Below are 20,206 nucleotides of genomic sequence, written 5' to 3' on the forward strand. Positions count from 1 at the left end.
CGGGATCTAAAGTACAAGGGGTGGAAGATAGGCAAGAGATACAACCAGCATTATGTACCTAGTTTGTGCCTCCTGTGGGCACTAGTTAAGATCCCCAAACATGAAGGCTGTTTGTGGGGGATGGGGAGGCAGGGCTTCTTAACACTGCTCCGTAAAAGAGGGTAATGTGTCTCTCATGGTGATTTTCTTAAACTAAGCTGGCATGGAGCAAAGAATACCATGAAAAGAAAATTCAAAACATCGGGTCTCCTTAGACAAAACAGAAAATTAACTGTTATACAGCCCAGGAAAAAAAAATGTCACTGGCAATCACTGTCTAGTAATCCCAGACCTGAGTTGGGTGCCTCTTTGGTAGGCTAGACTATTTATTTGCTAAAGATTTAAGTCAGCTTGTGTTTAACAAGACCACAATAATCTCTTCTGTTTAGCTTTCTAAATTTAATCTTGGTTACCCAGTCCCCCAGGGAACTATATGGGAGATATTCTTGTAGTTAACCTGCCTTAGCTTTCCCCCGCCCCCTAAAGTTTCAAGGACCATGTCCACTGGAGGGGTAGCTATACATCCCTAGACAGGTGAGGAGAGAGAGGGGAAGGGAAGGGACCAGGAAGGTCCAAGAGGCCGACTGAATGCAAACGTAGCTACGGCTTCTTTGTTCCCGATCTCCTGTTTTAAAATTAGGCCATGGGGCTCGCATTTCTGTTTTCTTGTTGCGTTATGTCTGTCTGTCTGTTTGTTTTTTAAAAGCAGAGACATATATATAGAAGAAGCTGATAGTCGGAGAGTCCTGAGCATGAGACCAGAGTAACAGGCTAAACTGTGCTTTCAACTTCAATAAGCCCTTCCCAAAAGTTTGTATAGAAGGTTCAAGATGGCCATTTTCATATTCTGGTTGTCAGAGACTACCATGACCTGAGGACAGACTCTGGACAGGCTCCCTTCCAGTCCCATCATCCCTTCCTAGGGATGCCTTTTGTATCTCTAATGGCTGTCACATAGCCACAGGTTGAGAAACAGGGACCCCCCTCAGCCTGTCCTTTCTATGGGTTCAACCACAGTTACTGTAATTTCTCTTTTCAACATGACAGTCATTTCAGCTATAGTTTCCCAGCCTATGAGGAAGCAGAATTGGGGGACCCATCTTGAGACAATAGGATGCAAATGATAGTTTTAAGGAAGAAAGTACTTTGGTCTCCTCCAGACAAGTGTGACAATTCCATCCAAATATCAGCGAAGTTTTTTTGGGGGTGCCCCTCGAGTATTCCACTTCCCTCAGACCTCCCTCCTTTGCTCCCCCACTCCCACTGATGCCCTGACAGGAGTAGGCAGGCTGCTACTTACGCTGGTGGGGTAGATAGTGGGCAGAGGCAGCAGCAGCAGCGGCACACAGATGACCAATAGCAGCTTTCTTGCTTGGAGAAGGCCCTGCAGAAAGCCCATGGTGGACCTGTCTGGATCGAGTCCTCGATAATGTCCTCCTCTGCTTCGCACTATGCTGCGCTCTCAGTCCAGGAAGACTTCTCACACCTTCCCTGGGTTCCAAGAGTTAGTCCTCTTTGGTCTCGAAAGCAGAAAAGCAGGGTGGCTGTACCCAGTTTCCAGAGAAAGCTGGGCTCCTTGCCTTCTGCCTTAGGTGAGATTGAGCAGCATAGTGTTATGGCCATCGAAGAGGAGCCGGGAAAGAATTATACACCGGAGCGATGAGTTTGCTCTCTGTGGTTAACAAGAGGGTGGCTTCATTCTAGATGCCAGCAAAAGTCCTTGCAAGCAATGAGCTTGCAGCCGCTGGTCAGCACTGAAGAATCATTTAAATCCTTAAAAAAAGAAAACCAGTAGCTTTTCTTCTTTCTGGTGACCTGTTTGGGGGCAGCTGCTGTTTTACCCCTGACCTGGCTGACTGTTGGTAAAAATCTGGTGGCCCCTTCCCTTAAAGCCAGCACCGGTGTCAGTCTGAGGCATAGGTAGACCTCAACCTGGGAGTGAGGGCACTCTCTCTCAGTACCTGACACCTTGACTCTGTTTAGATCTCTTCCCTTCAAATTGGGCTCCTACTTATAGCTTTCCTGAAGTCTGGACTTCCAAAGCAGCCGTGAAGAATCTCCAAGACATTCCTTTTTGTTACAGGACTAAAACTAGTCAGAGAGGCCCACCTTTAACTTTTCTGAACCAATGGGACAGGGCAGAGGGCAGTGGTTCCGCCCACTTCTCAAAGCCTATCAGCAAGTTGAAAAGAATGAGCCAATATCGCTTCTGAAGGCGGCCCTTGATTGGTCTCAGCAGGGGCTTGCTGGTTTGGCAGAACCCAGGCGGCTTTCTTGTTTTTCCATTTCTCAAGCATCCCAGGGGTTGGATGTTGGTCAGCACCTTGAGCGTAATTCTACTTCCCTAGCACTGCCCTGTTGTTTGCAAGCATGGGACACAGCTTTCCTGGGAGAGTCACTTGCTCATCACGCAGAAAGATGACACATCTGGTGGCGAGGGGAATATAGGCATTAATTGTAGAGGAGTGTGTCCTGGACTGAACAGTACTAAGACTTCCTTCCAGGCAAATTTTGCTTCTTGGGTACTCGCAGGGTAGAAAGGTCAGAGCCAGCAGGAAGAATGACACTTGGGGTGCTTGGGAAGAAGGGAACAGCTCACCTCCACTCTTGAAAAGTCTAGATGCCAGTTGGAGTGGGTGTCTATTCACCTCTCTGAGGCTCTTTACCAAAAAAGAAAGCAGGCTGTCCTCCTTGATAAAAACATAGGAAAGAGGCACAATGCAGACCCATGTGAGCCATGGGGACAAGGCTCATCAATAGTCACACTGGGAATTTCATTTGGAGACATGGTTTAGCCTCTTTTTTCTTTTTCATTTTCACATTCAGAAAGGACAGATTTGGAACAAGACAAAAAAGGAAAAGAGAAAGAAAAAAAAAACCCCATAACTTCTTTTAAGTGATGGTCTTGGCCAGATGGCCTTGATCTGGAAGATGCAGAGTCAGGTCTTGTGAACCCATGTTCTTTTGGATTCACAGGATTTGGGCACCTTGTGCAGCCATAGCCCTTTGAAGTGATCCCTGGCCTAGAAGTAGAGCATCCAGAGAAGTGGCTCCCACAAAACCAGTTCTCCTTGATTTTTTTTTCAGACAGGTCTTTGAAGTCATCTAGCGATTGTATGATAGGTTATGGTGAAGTCACCTCTACCTGCATGTCAAAGACAGGCTAGCTCAGCTACGACATCCTTGCCTCATTTTTGTGACGGTTTAGAAATGCAGAATAAAGAAGACCACATGCCTGTGATGTTTCCAGTTACAGAGATGAGAAAGATTGGATAAAAAATAAACAGCTGGAGAAATGAACACCTCCCGTCAAACCCAGAAGCTGCTTCAAATTCCTCCATGAGATATCTGAGGCACTGAAGATTCCAGTGAGTTTAGTAATGCAATTAGGCCGTTTGTATTACACCACGGGTGATATTTGTTGAATTAAACGAAGCAAAGCAAGTTGCATGGTAGGGCTAGTAGTTCTCCTGACCTATCTTGCTTTCCACATGAGAAACCACTGTCCAGAATACAGTGCTAAGGGCTCTGTCAATTCTGTGTAAAAAAAAAAAAAAAGGTATAAAAAAGTAGTCAGGATAGCTTAGAACTAACTATGTAGCCCAGGCTCATCCACAACTCATGGGGGTCCTTCTTATAGCAGCCTCTCGAGTGCTGAGAATACAGGTGTGAGCCACCATGCTCTGCTGAAGTAGTCAAACTCTCATGAAAAGTAGAAAAGTTGCCTTGGTGTGGGGAGAAACAGGAAGAGAGCTGTTCAAAGGTCTTGGCCTGTCAAGATGGAAACCTTTCAGAAGTTGGTCACATGACAGCGTGCAGGCTGCTGACGTGACCTGGCTCAGTAGCAGAGCGCTTGCCCAGTGGGCAGGAAATCCTGGGTTTGAGCCCTAGCCCCTAACAAACAGAACAAGAAGAGACTTCAAAAAGTGTGTGTGTGTGCGCGTGTGTATTTCAACCCTGCTATGATAGCAAGTTTCACGCTGTGTGTATTTTTTAGCCACAACAAGAGGAGGGTCTGTAAGATATTAAGATGGGCTAGAAAAGTAGAGGACATTACGAAGTCACTTAGCTAGCTTTTCAATTTACACCAGTTCACCTGATAACGTGCCTTTGACAGAGTGATTCTAGATATGATTCCTTCATTAGATTTAGGTGACGAGACTGCATCAGCTATGACAGGTTTCTTGTCGGAACACCAGAGATGCAGATGGCTCTGAGCATCCCACCTGCACACAGGAAATTTCTAGACAGCGTGGAAATGACAGAAAGGATTCTGTGAGTCACAGGCCATTCTCCCCTGCAAACTTCATCCCCTTGAACTCTGTGAGCAAAGATGATTGTTGTGTGCACGACGGACACTAAAGAGGCAGAAAGGGAGGCTCTGTGTCGGACCCGTCTCCTCTGCTGTTCACCGAGCAAGGAGTGGGGTTATTATTTGGGGGAGGGGTTATTTTGTTGGGCAGTAACATCATATTTGATTTTATGTAGCAATGAAGCCAATGTTACAAATCTTTTTGTGTGTAAAAATTAATCTGTCTTCATTTAGAGTGAAGTGATGTTTAAGAATCTAGCTACTTTGAAAATGAAATCTTCGCTTATCTTTAAAAGGTCATGGCCTTTTTACATTTTCAGCCCTTGATTGCTACATTGACCCAGGCGCCCCAGTTTATGAAGACAAAGTGCCTTTAATTTGTGTGCTAGTATGTGTGTGTGTGTGTGCGTGCGCGCGCGCGTGCGCACACAGGTGAGTGAGTTACCATTGATCCCAATGATCTTTGGAATGATTTCCCCCTCACACATCTCCAGTCCCTCCCCTTAGCTGCTACTCTTACAGCATGGTAGGCAGTCAGCCCACGGGTTGGTCTTCCACCAGGCACCTGAGTACAAGGATGAATCTGGTGGAGTCTCCAGGTGGAGGCAAAGCTGCTCTTAGGGTTTTGCACACTTCTAGGAGCTGAGGTATTGCTGGTCCCCTGCTCACTCCGCATCCAGGAAAATACAGAGTTAATACATAGAGTTGGCTATGGATTACAGGCCCAGCTCTGCAAAATCCAGCTGTGTCTGCATGCTGACTTTTGCTATATCCAAAGGGCAACACAGGGAACAGTATGGGTGCAGTGGGATATAGAGAGGGGAGGAGAGGGGGTGACTATGAAAGGCTGGAGATGAGTAAGACCCCCAAATATTCAAAACTGGACCTAGTTATCGGGGCATCAGAGACATAACAGAAAAAGGGAAGCAGAGCAACTGCTGAAGAGAGCATATAGTATACAAATGAGAAAAACTGAGCAAAAAGCTGCATCAGGGAGATGACTCAGTGGATAGAACATTTGCTGGCCAAGCATGAAGACTTGAGTTCAAATCCCATCATCCCATATAAAAATCCCGATGTGGCCACAAACTCCAGTAACCCTAGCACTGAGGGCTACAGAGACAGGAGGATGGCTGGGGCTTCTGGCAGTCAACCTAGCCCAAGTTAGTGAGCTACCCTGTCTCGGGGAATAGAGAGAGTGATAGAGCAGAACATTTGACATTTTCCTCTGACCTCTGTGTGCATAGGAGGTACACTCCCCCATGTGCTCATACATACAAGTACACACATCCACATATACCACAGAACATGAAGAAGAGGGATGGAGAGAGGGAAGGAGAAAGTATTAGAAATGATTTGGGGTCTATGAAGAATGTCCAGGGATGAGAAAGCAGGACTGAGGGTTAGTGCTCCGAGCAGGAGTGTAAGGGGAGGTTCATGTTTGAGAGACTTCATGTTTGGAAGAGATACTTTCTTCCCGCATCCTCACTCTTCTGCAGAGAGAGCATGCAGCTAGAACATGCAGGCAAAGCTCACCTGCTGGAAGATTTTGGGGAAGTCCAGACTCATGCTTAAATGGAGACTGTAAAATACCCTCTTTTCCAGAATGCAGCTCAGCAGAAGCCCTCATTCAAATATCGTACTTTCTGCTGTGTAGTTCCCAGAATCCAGCTGGAGCCCCAGAGGAGAAGGAAGCCAGACCTCTGTGCTGGGACAAAGCCATCCAGAACCCAGGTGCTTCACTCTATGCACAGGTCACAGCCCTGTGACCTCAGCATAGAATGTAAAGAAGTCTGAATTGTGTAGGGGCCAGGCTATTCAAGAAGGCTAGCTGTCAGGGGCAAGTGGACGGGTAACAATTAAAAGTGTACTTTAATGACCTGGGTGTGAGGGGACAGCAGAGAACCCCAGGACCCCACACAAGATGGACAGAGCTTGCTTGGTCTTGTGTGTGAGCTGGAGAGAGGGTTTTCTAACAGTTCAGCAGACCCCATAGAGACATACCCCTCCTGTAGAACTCAATGGCTGAAGTCATTTTACAAAGAAGGAACCTGGGAGTTGTCTGCCTCCTTTATTAGAATATCCTAAATAATTTAGATATCAAACAAGGGCTCAAGATATTGCACACATGCCATTTAAATATCAACCAGTATTTAATATAAATAATGAACAGGTATCAAACTAACATTTTGAAAGCAAAAAAAAAAAATTCAGCATTTGAAAGGTAAACAATCTGTCATCTGAAAGCGATTTTTTCAAGAGCACCCAAATCGCTGACAATGCTATGGTATTTTAGGACAAACAAACATAGTGGTATCACCTCTTTCATTAGGAGGGCACTATGCTTTAGCTTGGCTTCTGTGTTGAAATGACAGGGTATGGATGGACTGCTAGTGCTTCCATGGTCCTTTCTATTTCTCTTGTCTCAGAATAACTTCAGAAAAGATGACTCAAGTCACATGTGTCACCATAATACTGATTCTTTTTCATGGCTTTGGGGGAAACCAAGTATATCCTCCTTGGCTAATAGCGTATTTATTTGAATGCATCTCTGCCTTTTTTATATTTATCATAAAACCTGCCAGAAAATATTCACTCAACACAGATCCCTTAGAACCAAAGGAATCTGCCCACCATCCTCTTGTCATGCCCAGACTCCATCCACAGTCCTTACTGTTGGGTACATGTGTAAGTATATCTCAGACTTCTGCTCACTACCAGGTAGACCAGTTAGCCTCTGGAGGCATCTTGAAAGTCCAGTCTAGCCCTTTCACAGGTAACATTTTATCATGGGTCAGATATGTCTGTCTGGAAGCAACAAGGGACAAAAGAATATTGGGGTGACTCATTTATCTTTGCTATTTCGTGTGGGAATTACAAACTTTTCTCTGCAAGTGCAGTAGAGAATGAAAGTTCTAGAAGACTGTGTGTCCCTGTCCCTGCTTCAAAGTCCTAGCATGAGCCATTCTCTCAGGAAGACACTCCAGAGCTTGAGGACCGCATCAAGTCATGTCTCAGGGCCTGGAATAGGGTGATGAGGGATTGGGCCCAGATGTCCTTCTGATGCCCTTCAGATAAGGCTGTTCGATAGGCTGTGTAAGCCAGGGTTAATGCTATCCTTTCAAAGTCTTCTTTCTTGAGGACTCCAGGGCGGTTTGCCAGGCTGGCACTCAGCCTTCGGATATCTGGGATACGCTTGGGGATTATGTTATTGCAGATTGAGTGGAAATTCAAGGCCTTCCGAAGGGAAGCTAGCTCTTCGTCCTTGATGGAGATCTTCAGGTCTGGGCTGATCTCAATTTCAGCTAGCAAGAGCTGTGGAGAAAGATGAGATTAAAAAACAAGAAGAAGAAGAAAGGAAAAACCACATGAAACCAGATACTGTTAAGGACAGAGTGAGGGGTCATAGCCACATGTGGGGAAGCATCCATAGAAAGAACTTAGAATCCAAGGGGCCCAAGCCCCAACTCTCATCTGCCTCCTTAACCTCTCTGGGGCTCACCTTTCTTCTCTGTAAAATGATCTACTCCACTGAGGTATCACGAGAAACATACAGGACAAATATGGACAGATGTGACATAGTTTCTGGTATCAGCCACAGTACCACCCTGTAGGTAAGTGATCCTATCTTCTCTTTGTCCCTCTTACCCACTGAAGAGCTTCTGAAGTATAAACTGACCATCACAGAAAAAATTATAACCAGAAGTGGGAATTTAAAGAATGCAGAGCGTTGTGCTGGGGGGTAGCGGGATGCAGGGATGCTGAATCTCGCTGGCTTGCAAGAACAGGGGCTGTATCTATCTTCATTCCTGCCCAGTGACACGAGAAGCCTGTGTAAGTACTCGAAGAATGGAAAGACTGCAAATCCCAAGTCTCCACCCTTCTGTTCTCTGCCTTCCATGACACTGCTTCTTGTCTTTCTGAACCATTGGTTTGTGACTTCCATTTTCAAGGCTTGGAAGAGACTATGCTCTAGCAGGTTGCTGCCCAGGGAAGCTTTTGGAAGTTCCTCTCTGGCTTCACTTTGTCACAGCTATCAAAACTGGAAGGGAGTTTCTGGGATCACATTGAAATGCCCTGCAACAGTTGAGATTTGGGCTCAGAAAGACTCTTGGCTGATAGACTGAAGTTCAGACCTTGAAGTTCAGGCTCCTGGCCTGAACCAAGTGACCTCAAGAAACTCTCCCCATGATTGAGAGGAGTAGGGTCTCAGGGAAGCAGGAATAAGTGGGAGAAGAAAGCATGTGGGCTAGTCTAGGGTTCTAGAAACTTAGGTGAGTTAGTGGGGTAGCCAGACTGGACCTCTGTACAGCAGACAAAGTCTAGAGACACAGCTGTGCTTGGCCCCAGTGTGGCTTTGCCTGAACATTACAGATGAACGATGCCTTAAGCTTTCACTTGGGACCTTCTACTCTGTGCCTGGGTGTGGCAGAGGCACCTATGGAACAAGCTTCACCTCTAGCTATGCCTGGACTGGACTCTGAATACTGTCATTTTTGTCGGGATGTATGGAAAAGGTGAGGTGGTCCCAGGAATCTCTTAGGTTGATGTAGGCCAGAGTCTATCACCTCCAGGGATAGTTTAGGGCATTACTTGCTACAGCACAGACCATCCAAGTTCATGGGCCCAGGCAGATCACTTCTCAGAGAAAGAGAGATGGTTCATGTCTTTGGGTGGACTTGGGTTGATGGCTTTCCCTCTCCTTACCTCATACAATAGTTCCACCTCCTCCAGGGAGGTCTGCAGGACTGGATTCAACGGCAGTGACAAGGACCTCTTTGGCCGATGGGCAGCTGGGAACAGTGCAGCTGGAAGAGACAAGAGACTGACTTGTGGGGCTGTCATGGCTGGTTGGCCACCTTTCTCTACTTAACCTTGAGGGCAGCCCTCTCAAGTATATCTTGAAAGTGGGTAGACTTAGGGAGAGGGGAAGTGGCAGACTCTCTTTTTGTGTCTCAGAAAGCTCCCAGGTACGTCAGACTAGTAGCTTATCAGGAACATACAGGAGCAACTGGAAAAAAAAATTTATCTGCCTTGTCTATGTTTGCGCTAGGAAATTTAGGTTAGAACAAAGCAGATGAGGGAAAATAGAAAAATAAAGAAGCAAAAAAGCGTTTCCTAATCCTACAAGGGAGACCCTGAAACTATTGCCCAACACATGGCATATAGCTTTCACAGCATATAATGCCTAAAACCGGTCAGTATATAGTTGCTAATCTGCAGTCTTATTGTCAGAGATTGCAACTTTGGCTAGCTAGCCCAGCTTCCGAGGTAGAGATGCCAAGGATCATCAGACAGGTAACAGAGGAAAAGAAGCAGACTGTGCAAAACCCAAACACAGAGCCCTAGGGGACCATGTGACTGAGGGCTCAGAGCTTCCCTCAGCTGAGGGCCAGCTGATATAACCATGCATTTACTGCACAGTTAAGGACATTTGTAAGCTGGAGGGAGCTGGGTGGGTTCCTGCTGGGATGAAGGATGGAATGTACTAGGCACTGATGGAGGAGTGAAGGAGAAAACAGAATATTGTTGAACACAGGGTGATTATGAGAAACCCCAGGTTTTCAGGACCAGATCAAATAGCCCCTGCCACCTGCTCAGCCCCTTTATGCTTCAGACACTGGTCACAAATGGCTGACGAACCTGTTGATAGAAAAGGACCATGACCTTTAGAAAACCAGAGGGGGAAAAATGTAGTAAACAGACGACTATAAGGGTGGCCCTCTATGTTCTGTGCATTAAGTTATGTTCAAGGTATTAATGAGGCAATGTAAATCTTTCCAGAATGATTCCCATCAGAAATAGTAAAAGAACATCTCAACCTAAAAGGACCATCCTGAAAAGCCCACAGCTGAAACCTCCTGCTTCCCATATAAAGTGACTGGATGCAGCTTTACTTGAAAAACAGCCTTTGCAGTAGCTTGTTTGTGGCCCATTGCCACAAGTTCCTCAGGGCTGAGGTGGATGTGACTTTGTGTTTCTATGTGCCTGTTCGGATCTGGAAGTACCAACTGAGGGTATCAGTAGGATGTACAGTTTGCTTCTCTCTTCTTTGTAGGAAATGAAACATGGGTACCTGACGTAGGACAAAGAGTGAGCTATTTCTGTGTTTGTGTGTAAGTGTTTACATATATGCGTGTTTGTGCACTTGCTTGTGGGAGCCTGAGGGGGAGACCAGACGTTGACATTGGGATGTCTTCCTCAGTCACTTCTTCACCTTACTGTTTTGAGACAGTCTCTTACTGAACCTGGGGCTCCTGGTTTAGCTAGATTAACAGAAGGAACCCCAGGGATCCTGCTGTCCCTATGCTGCAGCTCTGGGGTTACAGGTTCATGCCTGGTTTTTCAGGGGTGCTGAGAATTTGCACTCGGGTCCTCATGCTTGCACGATAAGCACCTTGCCCTCTGACCATCTCCCTCCTTTCCCTTTTCCGAGTCTCTCTTCTATTCTTGCCCTGGAAGGATGGAGGAGACTGACTCAAGCCAGGATTTCAGAGCAACATCATGACCACAGTTCTCCTCTCAGAACATCTTTGTTTTCTTAGTTTAGCCTTTGAGAAATTTACAGGAGCACGGTACTTACATTAGCACCGCTTTTCTTTCCTCCCTACAGCTCCTCCCATGTTCCTCCCCAATCCTGACCTCTGATTATTCTATTATAAGTGATATATATGTATACAATGTATATGTGTGTACATATGATATGTATGAATATATATGATATGTATGAATATATGTATATATATACACACACATACACATATATACATATATCTGTTCCTTACATAAATTTATAAACACAGCCTGCTAAGTTCATATGTGTTTCGGGTTGAGTTCCTGGAATCAGCTAACCTCCTGGGGATGGTGGGAAGGTCTCATCCCAGGAAAAAGATTGATTCTCCCTCCCCTGGCAAGCATCAATTGCCCATAGCTCTCCTTCTGTGGGTGGAGCCTTGTGAGAATCCCCATCCATGCTGGCATGGCAGTTGTGTTGCCATAGTTAAGATCTTCTTTAGGCAACCATTTTGCTGAGATTTCCTGGGTGCACTTTCCCTGTCACATGTAGAAGACTCTGTCTCACAGCAGACATCCTGTCCTGGCTCTTAGAGTCTTTCTACCCTCTTTTGAGATGATCCCTTGAGTCTTAAGTGAAGGGGTTGTGTTGTTTACATATCAGTTTGGGCCAGGAACCGCATAGTTGGTTGTTCTCTACGTTTTGACCAATTGTGGCTTTTTGTAATGGTTTCTGTAATGATGTATCTGCCACAAAGAGAAGCATCTTTATATGGGGTGGGAACAACCCTTACATGTGAGATTAAGGATACGTAGTTAGAATGCAGTTAGATATTATACTGGTTTAGTGAAGTGTCAGTAGTAGGTTCTTTTCTAGGCTCCGTGGCCTCACCAGTTACAAGTAGCAGGCCAGGTTTACAGTATCGGGCATAGATTCCTTTCTTCCGAGAAGGTCTTAAGTCTAATTAGATGGTTGTTGGCTATGACCAAGACAAAAATGCTACTATTGCACCTCTAGGAACTGCTTGCTGTCCTAGCCTTTGTTATTGTCCATGAGGCATAGCTGTAGTTGGGTAGGACTGTTGATTGGTTTTCTGCCTTGGAAGCTTGCCTAGCTCCTTTGGTATCATGAGAACTAGTCCTCAGGAAGGAAGTGTCCAGATGCGTTCCATCCTTATTCTTCCATGTTTTCTGTCACATCTTAAAAATATACATGTATTTTATTTAGATTATAAATGTGTGCCTGCGTGTTTACCACATGCATTCAGTGTCCAAGGAGGCCAGAAGAGCATGTTGGATTTCCTGGAACTGGAGTTACAGGCAGATGAAGGAGGCAGAGTGTGGGTGCTGACGATCAAACTCAGGCTCTAGGCTAGAGCAGCAAGAGCTCGTAACTGCTGAACTATTTGTTTCTAGTTCCAGAACATCGTTCTTATTGGAAAATTTAAAGTATCCATTCATTACATGGCTCAGTGCTGTAGGCAGTGCGTCAGTCTCATGAAAATATCTTCCCTCCAGCTGATAGAGGGGAGGGAATGGTGCCATGGGCTGGGCCTTCCTGTCCCATCATCATGATCATGGGCTCCCTAGGGAAGTTACTGTAGTCTTAGGCCTGGGCTTTCTTCACTTAGTCCTTTTGCTGAGGGCATATCTTTTATTATTCTTACCTCAGGGAAGCCTTAATTCTCAATACTTTCCCATTCAGAACTGAGCTCAGTGATGGCCACAGTCAGTCCTAGCTGCTGTTCGTATACTTAATAATGGCACTGGTAGAAAGGGTTAGAAGCATCCTTAGCTCTCCAGACTAGGGTGGTGGTTGTATGGGAAGTGTGTGGGGTACACAAGTATCCTGTTTTTCCTTTTCATGTGTATGTGTGTGGAAAGTGCATGTGGGGTGTGTGTGTGTGTGTATGTGTGTGTATGTGTGTGTGTGTGCACGCACACATGTGGAAGGCTAAAGTTGAGCTTGGGAATATTCCTTCATCCCTCTTCTACCTTACTCTTTGAGGCAGGGTCTCTCAGTCAAACCCAGAGCTCACTAAAACAGCTATCGAGCTAGAGCACATTAGAGATGGGTCCCTCTTTCCTTTCCTTCTCTCATCTCTACCTCTTGGCACTATTGCACCTCATATTTCTATTGCTACCTTGACCCTGTGCATTGGGTAAGGTAGAGACATGCATGTTCCCTAGGCTGCTGGAGGGTAGCTTGCTTTTGGCTACCTCAGTGGCTTTTGAACTGCTTAGAGGTGACTCCAGGCAAGACCTTGAGATGCTGGAGGCAGCCAGTGAGCAACAGCTCTGTCTATCCAGGCAATGTCAAAACACAGAGGAGACAATTTAACACGTGGTTCCCCCCAACCCTATGCTCCTGTCGGTAAGGATGAAGGCTGAATCCGGCCAAAAAGGTCTGTGGTTAAAACAAATGCTGGCTGAGCTAATCATATACAAAGCTTGAAACCAGGCTTGCTCCCACGTCGCTGGGTGACAGCCCTGCGCCCCCAGGGATCCTCTCCTGTTCACCCCTAAGCATGCATCTACCTCTGAGGCTTTTTTGTTCATTCTGCACACTTAGTGTCTTGCTTGCTGCCTTCCTCCCGGAAAGGGCTCTCAGGATTGCCTGCTCCTGGGATGGAAAGTGAGTTTTCCTTTTCCCCGACCATCAGCTCTGCCTACTGTAAGGCTCAGAAGGCAGGCTCAATAGGAATGACTTAAAAAAGAGCAACTAGATGCTAAATAAACCAGCAACCCTGATTTAAGGATGCTACTGTGAGCCATCTGCGAACTGTGAGACATCATAAGCTTGGCAAGTGGTCCTGGCTTAGCACTGTCAGGCTTAGCATCCTCTTCCCACCAGAGAGTAGGGGAGAAAACAGAAACACCAGAGAATTCTAGAGAGTGCCCCACATCCTCAGGACCACTGGATCTCAGATGAGAAGGTTACTAGAAGCTTTGTTCAGAGCCACAGCTTTGTGTATGTTTTGTGGGGTGTAAACCTGTCCGGCTCACTTGCTTTTCTCCCTAGAGTTCCACATTCAGCCCAGTCACTGAGCTTCTCTTTGGGGTTGTGACCATCCTCATGAGGGTCACTCTATATGTCTGTCTTGAGTAGACTTGGGACTCACCGGTCTCCTTGCTTAAAAGTCTGAGGCACAAGGTGGTCTTGAAAATGACGACAGAGATTGTCCCCTCCTTCACGGGCAAATGAGTATCTATGACACATTAGACTGACCAGCACGGAACAGATAATTCACCTGCTAAGATCACACCAGGTGGATCAGGCTACTTTAGAAACTGGATCCAGCAAGCCCTGTCCATGCCTCCAGTTAAGAGGACACCATTGGACTGCAAACAGAAGCTACTAAAGCATGGTGCTCACATACAAACAACTAATAACCCCAGAGCATCTCATTTTAGAGATGAAGAGACTTGGTGGTTAAGGACCTTAGTATAATGCCCAGCCTGTAGGCCCAGAGTCCAACCTCTCAGACAGGGGTGGATAATGGTCTTTTTGCTCCAAGAATGGTTGTTCTTCATTTCTGAATAACCACGAAAGAGATGCGTTTGCTATAAAATATATCCTTAAATAAATCACACACATGTGGAGGTCAGAGGACCACTTGAAGAAGTTGGTTCTCTCCTTCCAAATGTGGGTATTAGGGATTGAACTCAGTCATGAGGCATTGGTGGCAAGTGCCTTTACCCATGGGGTCATCTCTTGACTCATGCCACCTATGCAGATCTGCATGTGTTTGGAGGACACGTCACCACATTAAGTAGCTGTATTTTAAGATCTCAGTCACCCTGTCACATACACCCTTCGCTGCTGCCCAGCGGTCTCTGTCTCTTCTCATGCTCACACTCTCTCAGCTAACTAACATCCTCCCACCTCCAGGTCCTCCCTCACGCCAGTCACCTGCTACACACACACGCATGCACACACATACACACATGCACACATACATACATTCATGCATACACACATACACACGTATGCACACACACACTCGCACACACACACCACATACACACACGCATACACACACGTATGCACACACACGTATGCACACACACATACACACATGCATGCACACACCCATGCACACACACACATGCATGCACACACGCATGCACACACACACACACACACGCACACACACACACCCCTGCATCCTCCCCAACATCCTTCATCTCCCCCAGTTGGTCAGCTGCCATCTTTCCTTCCTCTTTCTTTAGCATCCCATATCCATCTAATCATCACATTTTGGTGACGGTCCTTTCCAAATCTATCAGGAACTTGCCTACATCTTCCCCATCCCAACAGCCTCCCCAGACTTCTAACTCTAACCATCTCCCTTAATGGTGTCTCTAGTGTGGAGCTAGAGACTCTGGCTCATCCTTACTCTGCTCTTAGTACAGTACCTGAAGTAAGTCTGTGGAAACGGGGGGCCTGGAGATGTCACTGCACCCAGAACCTTCTCTGGTTCTAATTTTTCCCAGGGACACCCCCCAAAACCAACCAAACACCCACAAAGCTTCACATGGTAGCAAGTACTTGCAGATCAAAGTCCTCATCAGCTTGGCATGTATCTCCCGTCTCCCTGGCTCATGTGACTCTGGCCATAGAAAACCTCACTGTCTTTAAACAGATCTGGAGAACTTTTCTCTCAAGGCATGTCTGTTTCGTCTCCCTGAAATATCTGCTCCCAGGCTCCACAGAGATTACAAGACTCCCTCCCACACCTCTCAGGTCTCTTGTGATTTTTCTCTTCCAGGGGAGCCTTCTGTGACCACCATATCTAGGATGATAAGCTTTTCGCACTCTAACCTCTGACCTTACTATGTTGCCACCCAGCGACTCACACATTGTCGTTATCCATGTGCTTGTCTCTTGTCCCCTTCACTAGAATGTCGGTTCTGTGTGGGAATGGGACCTGTCTGTGTTGCTCATCACTGTATTCCTGATACCTAGTGTTGTGCCCATTACTGTTTGTTGACCGGATAAATGATACTGTAGGGCCACACTAGCTACTCGAGCTTGGTTCTCTTCAGGGTACTTTACAGGAGCTTCCTCTTTGCAAGAGAGTGAGTCTACCATCATTTAAAGTTCCAGGTCTGGTCCCAGTGAAGCAGACTTTGATCCCCACCATTGTCTTGCCTTATCTCTCAGGAGTCCTTGCTCCAGCTAAGAGGGAGCTGCTTCTCCTCTATCTTAGGCAAGGCAGTTGCTATCTCCCCATGCTTTTATCCCGTGCAGACTTTGTGACCTGGAGTGCAGCCAGAAGGCTCCCTCCCCGGGGCGGAAGCAGAGTTGCGATGGAGTCTGACCTCTGACTTTTCAGGATCCTGGGTTTGAAACTGTCCTTTGTCTTCCTGCTCCCACTCCTGTGTGTGGAGCCCTCCAGTGGAGTCCACTCAGCCATGTGTAGGACTTGCACCAGAGAACCTTCTGGAAAGGATACTGGCTGCAGACCACATCGAGCCAAAGCACAGCGCCACTGTGAATGAATCCTTGAAGCAACTCTGGGTGTGGATGAGAAATGTTCTTGCTTATGAAAGATCTCCTGCCAGATTCTGATGTCGATCATTCTTTGGCTCCAGGGCCAAGCCTTTTGGAGAATTGCTGTTGTTTGGAGAAGACCACAGTCCCAGACTCCTTCATGCCTGCTTCCAGTGAGGCAGTGTGGTAGAGGAGTGAACTTGACTACAATAGTTATCTGCATGGTGCGCTAGGCGACACTGCAGAGACCAGCATCAACTTTTTCTGGCCGTTGCCCTTACCTGGCAGAGCATCCAAGAGCAAGGACAAGCACAACTCTAGGACACCCACTAACCCTCGGGGCTGTCTGTTTTACTAAACCGTTTCATAAATAAATACTTTTGTGGGGATGGGATGCTGGCTGGGCAGGGAAGATGACTGCCTCCCAGCCTGACTTGGGAGGAGAGAACTGACTCCTACAATGTGTGCAGCATTACACATGTGTCCATACACGAGCACGTGGTCATACGGACAAATAAATAAATGTTGGAAAATAGAGATACTTCATATGGCCTTAACAACAACATAGTCATGATTATTGGTTATTATGTATCTACTTTTTACCTTTTTAAAGTCAGGCAAGCCCTCTCCCTTAGGTATCTCCCTGACAGGCTGTGGGGCATGCCAGGACACAGGCTGTGTGTGTAGGTCAGTGTCCTCAGGTTGGCCCTGTTAACCACAGAAACCACAGGTGAGTCACTGAGACTTCGTCATGCTGGTGAGGCTGGACTGGGCAGTCCTGGATCTGGCTGTGGAATCACCACCCTAGGAGGCGGGGGAGGGAGGGAATCCTAGAGAGTGCTTCCTAGGGGGAGGCTGGGAGAAGGGGCAGAAGAAGGGTGCCTGGCAGTGGGCAGACTCCTTTTGGGTTTCTTTCTATATAGAGCAGTGTGTATGGGAGGGGAGGGCTGTGGTAGAGGATATGGACGGAAGGATACAGTCTCCTAAGGAAATTCACTGAAAGCAGGGTGGCAGTTCAGAATTGGAGTAAGGAGGTGAAAAGGACAACACCTGTGGGAAAGTTATTTTAGTGTGTGTGTGTGTGTGTGTGTGTTTGAACACGAAGGCACACACATAGGATCGCACCATGGGACAACCTGGAGAACGTTACACTCAGCAACACAGTCCATCTTCTTCGGACAGTATGTCTCATTGGCTTGGAGCTCACCAGTTGGGTTAGGCTGGCAGGCAGTGAGCCGTGAGATTCTACGCTCAGCCCCCATAGCGACGGGATTACAGACACAGGCTCCATACCCAGCTTTTCCACATGAAATCTGGGGTAACTCAGGCCCTCATGCTTGCATGGGAAGCATTTTATCAACTGAGCTAATCTAATGGTGACAAGAATTGTGTCCTTTTTTAATTAGAAAAAAAAATGTTTAAGACAGAGGAAAAATAAAAGCCAACCATGTGGAAAATTTTTGAAGAAACTTGGATGGACTCCATATCACTTGTTGCTCCAGAACACAGTCTTGGACCATACATCTAGCGCTTCGTACTTTGTCCCATAATGGCCTTTTGGTCATTTGTGTTGGCCTTGATCCTTTAGCGCCTGCGCCCTGCTGGGAAAACCTGTTCCCAAGAGCCTCAAATGTTGCTATCAAGTGTGTTGAGAGACTCAGCTTTTCATTAAGGAATAATGCTTATTATTATTATTTTTTTAGAGAGATAAGTAGCCACTAACACTTATGTACATAATTTTTGTAGCACATTTTTGAATACCATCCTCAAATCAGCCCTGCGAGGGCATGTTTTGCGATTGCTAGGATGCCGCTTGCTAACAACATCCAGAGGAATTAGAAACCTGTCAGAGATCATGCAGGTGGCTCGTTAAAGAGAGCACTGAAATCTCCGAGTCCTTGCAGGAGTGTGTATGAGCCCTCTTGTGCGTCCAGTCCTCTCTTGGCTTCCTGACAGCCAGAGCCTTAAGAAGAGAAGATGCCTTTGTCTCCTTTGGCAAATTAAGTTGTGCTCCAGTGTGACAAGCATAAGTGACAGAATCCAATTATAAGACCTCTCTGCTTTCCGCCCCCAAAAGCCCTTAAAGACTATGCACATGAGCAGGTAGGCGTGTGTGTGTGTGTGTGTGTGTGTGTGTGTGTGTGTGTGAAGTCTCTGTTATTTGCAATTTGCATCTCGGCAACACTTATGTCCCGGCCAGTCCCTAATGTCAGGTTTAAGCACAGAGACGATAAATGAGTAAGCGCCTCAAGCTTCTGTCTTCCATTGCAAATGTTTCTCCCCTGCTGCTCAGGCCTCGCTTTCCCTCCCTGACATCGTCCCTGAGAAGGAGGGGCACACCAATCCTCATGCCAATCCTCACCCCCTTAGGAGTCTCTATAAAGAGCGTCTGGATTGACGTGAGGGAACACTACTTCTAGGTCTTTCTGGGAATGTGAACTCAGCTGGATAGAGGCAGCGGAAAGATTTCTCCTCAGACTGGCATGGGGTGGGTAGCACTCCCAGCTCTTCATTTCCCGATAGTAAGAAACTAGCTGGCTTGATATGTCCCCGGTGCCTGCCAAGTACAGCCAGACCAGAGTAAAGATGCCATCCTTGTTCTCAGAAGTGGTATCCGAGGGAGAAGATGTCAGCATGAGAGAAAAGCTTTCGCACATACTGGCTTCTTTCCATGGAGGTTTGATGGGAATGGCACCCCTGCCACCCAAGCACATTGGACAGATGCCCCAATGGTTCTTTTTTTCCTTACCCACCACTACACAACTTTACCTGGCTGCCAAAATGCACACCCATAGCATCCTGGATACCTCATTCTCGACCAGCTTGGCCAAGAGCTCCCTGTGTTAGTCTCCCAGGTAGCAGCCTCCTATATCCCAGTGGCCACCATTCCATCACACAGGCAGCGGAGCTTGACACCTTCTCTCAGGGGGTCTGTCTCAGCAGTAGCAGCCAGGGATCTGGAGAGAACCTGTACCCATCCTCCTAAACAGTGAAGAGTTCTTTCTGGGTCACCAGCAGGAGCAACCCGATGGCTTCTCAACCTCCATTAGTCTCCCAAATCAGCTGCTTTGACGCTCTTCCACCGGCTTTTCCTATCACCTTTTACCAAGAGGTACCACACCAGAAGTATAGAGCACTGGCAAAGTTGGTGTATGAAGCAGGCACAGGGCTTTTAACTCCTTCCTCCCTCTATTCGAGAAAGATGAACGAGCACCAGAGAAACACAAGAATAAAAACAACTTACCCCTGCTCCACCTGCAGGACATAGTGACCTGGGTGCTGGAGAGCACCAACAGAATCGTCAGGATCTTCCAGGGCATCTTCCAGGAGGGAGACTAACTGACCTTCTATGCCTGTGGGACCCCAGGTGGGCCCCCCACTCTACTCTGTGAGAGGACAGAGTTCTTACTGTCCTTTCTTGTCTATAAGGAAAGCAAGGGCCTCTCCCTGGCTCCAGAGGGTGGAGGCAGACGCTGCCTCTTGGGTGGGACAGAAATTGGTACCTCTCTTAACCTAACTCTCTCTGGGATTAGGGGACCAGGCTTCCACACGGAGGCTCTGTTTTTGAGCACATCTGGAGTGACTCACGGGGCATGTGATCTCTTTGGCAGTGGGCTGGATAAATATAATTTCTGTGCTTGAGTTCCATGTGCTGGATGCGCCCACTGGAATTTTTCTTTAACAAACAGACCCGCGGAACTTGTTAGAGAGCCCGGCGAGAAGTTGGCTGTTTTCCCCGTCCACACATACGACTTCAGAGCCAGGACTGAGGGCTGGAGGAAGTGCTGAGAGGTTGCCTGGCAGACGGTGGGGGCTGGTGGAGCTCAGAGTTGCCTGTAGGACAG

The 20,206-nt window shown here is 47.0% G+C and overlaps 2 protein-coding genes across 2 annotated transcripts in view; both read right to left on the reverse strand.

Moving 5' to 3' along the window:
* Slc13a4 (solute carrier family 13 member 4) overlaps positions 1–1,438 on the reverse strand; it is a 42,023-nt gene extending 40,585 nt beyond the window's left edge. The window contains 1 exon segment of the mRNA XM_028768416.1: positions 1,340–1,438. Coding sequence (XP_028624249.1) covers positions 1,340–1,438 — 99 coding nt within the window.
* Positions 1,439–6,488: 5,050 nt separating this feature from the next.
* Fam180a (family with sequence similarity 180 member A) lies at positions 6,489–19,900 on the reverse strand. The gene is made up of 3 exons (XM_028768467.1): positions 19,606–19,900; positions 9,059–9,159; positions 6,489–7,666 (listed from the first exon to the last, which is right to left on the reverse strand). The coding sequence occupies exons 1-3, from the start codon at positions 19,679–19,681 to the stop codon at positions 7,322–7,324; spliced, it is 522 nt and encodes a 173-aa protein (XP_028624300.1). The 5' UTR covers positions 19,682–19,900; the 3' UTR covers positions 6,489–7,321.
* Positions 19,901–20,206: the final 306 nt, after the last annotated feature.

Source organism: Grammomys surdaster, unplaced genomic scaffold, assembly GCF_004785775.1.
Source record: "Grammomys surdaster isolate TR1022 unplaced genomic scaffold, NIH_TR_1.0 186, whole genome shotgun sequence".
NCBI classification, from domain to species: Eukaryota; Metazoa; Chordata; class Mammalia; order Rodentia; family Muridae; genus Grammomys; species Grammomys surdaster.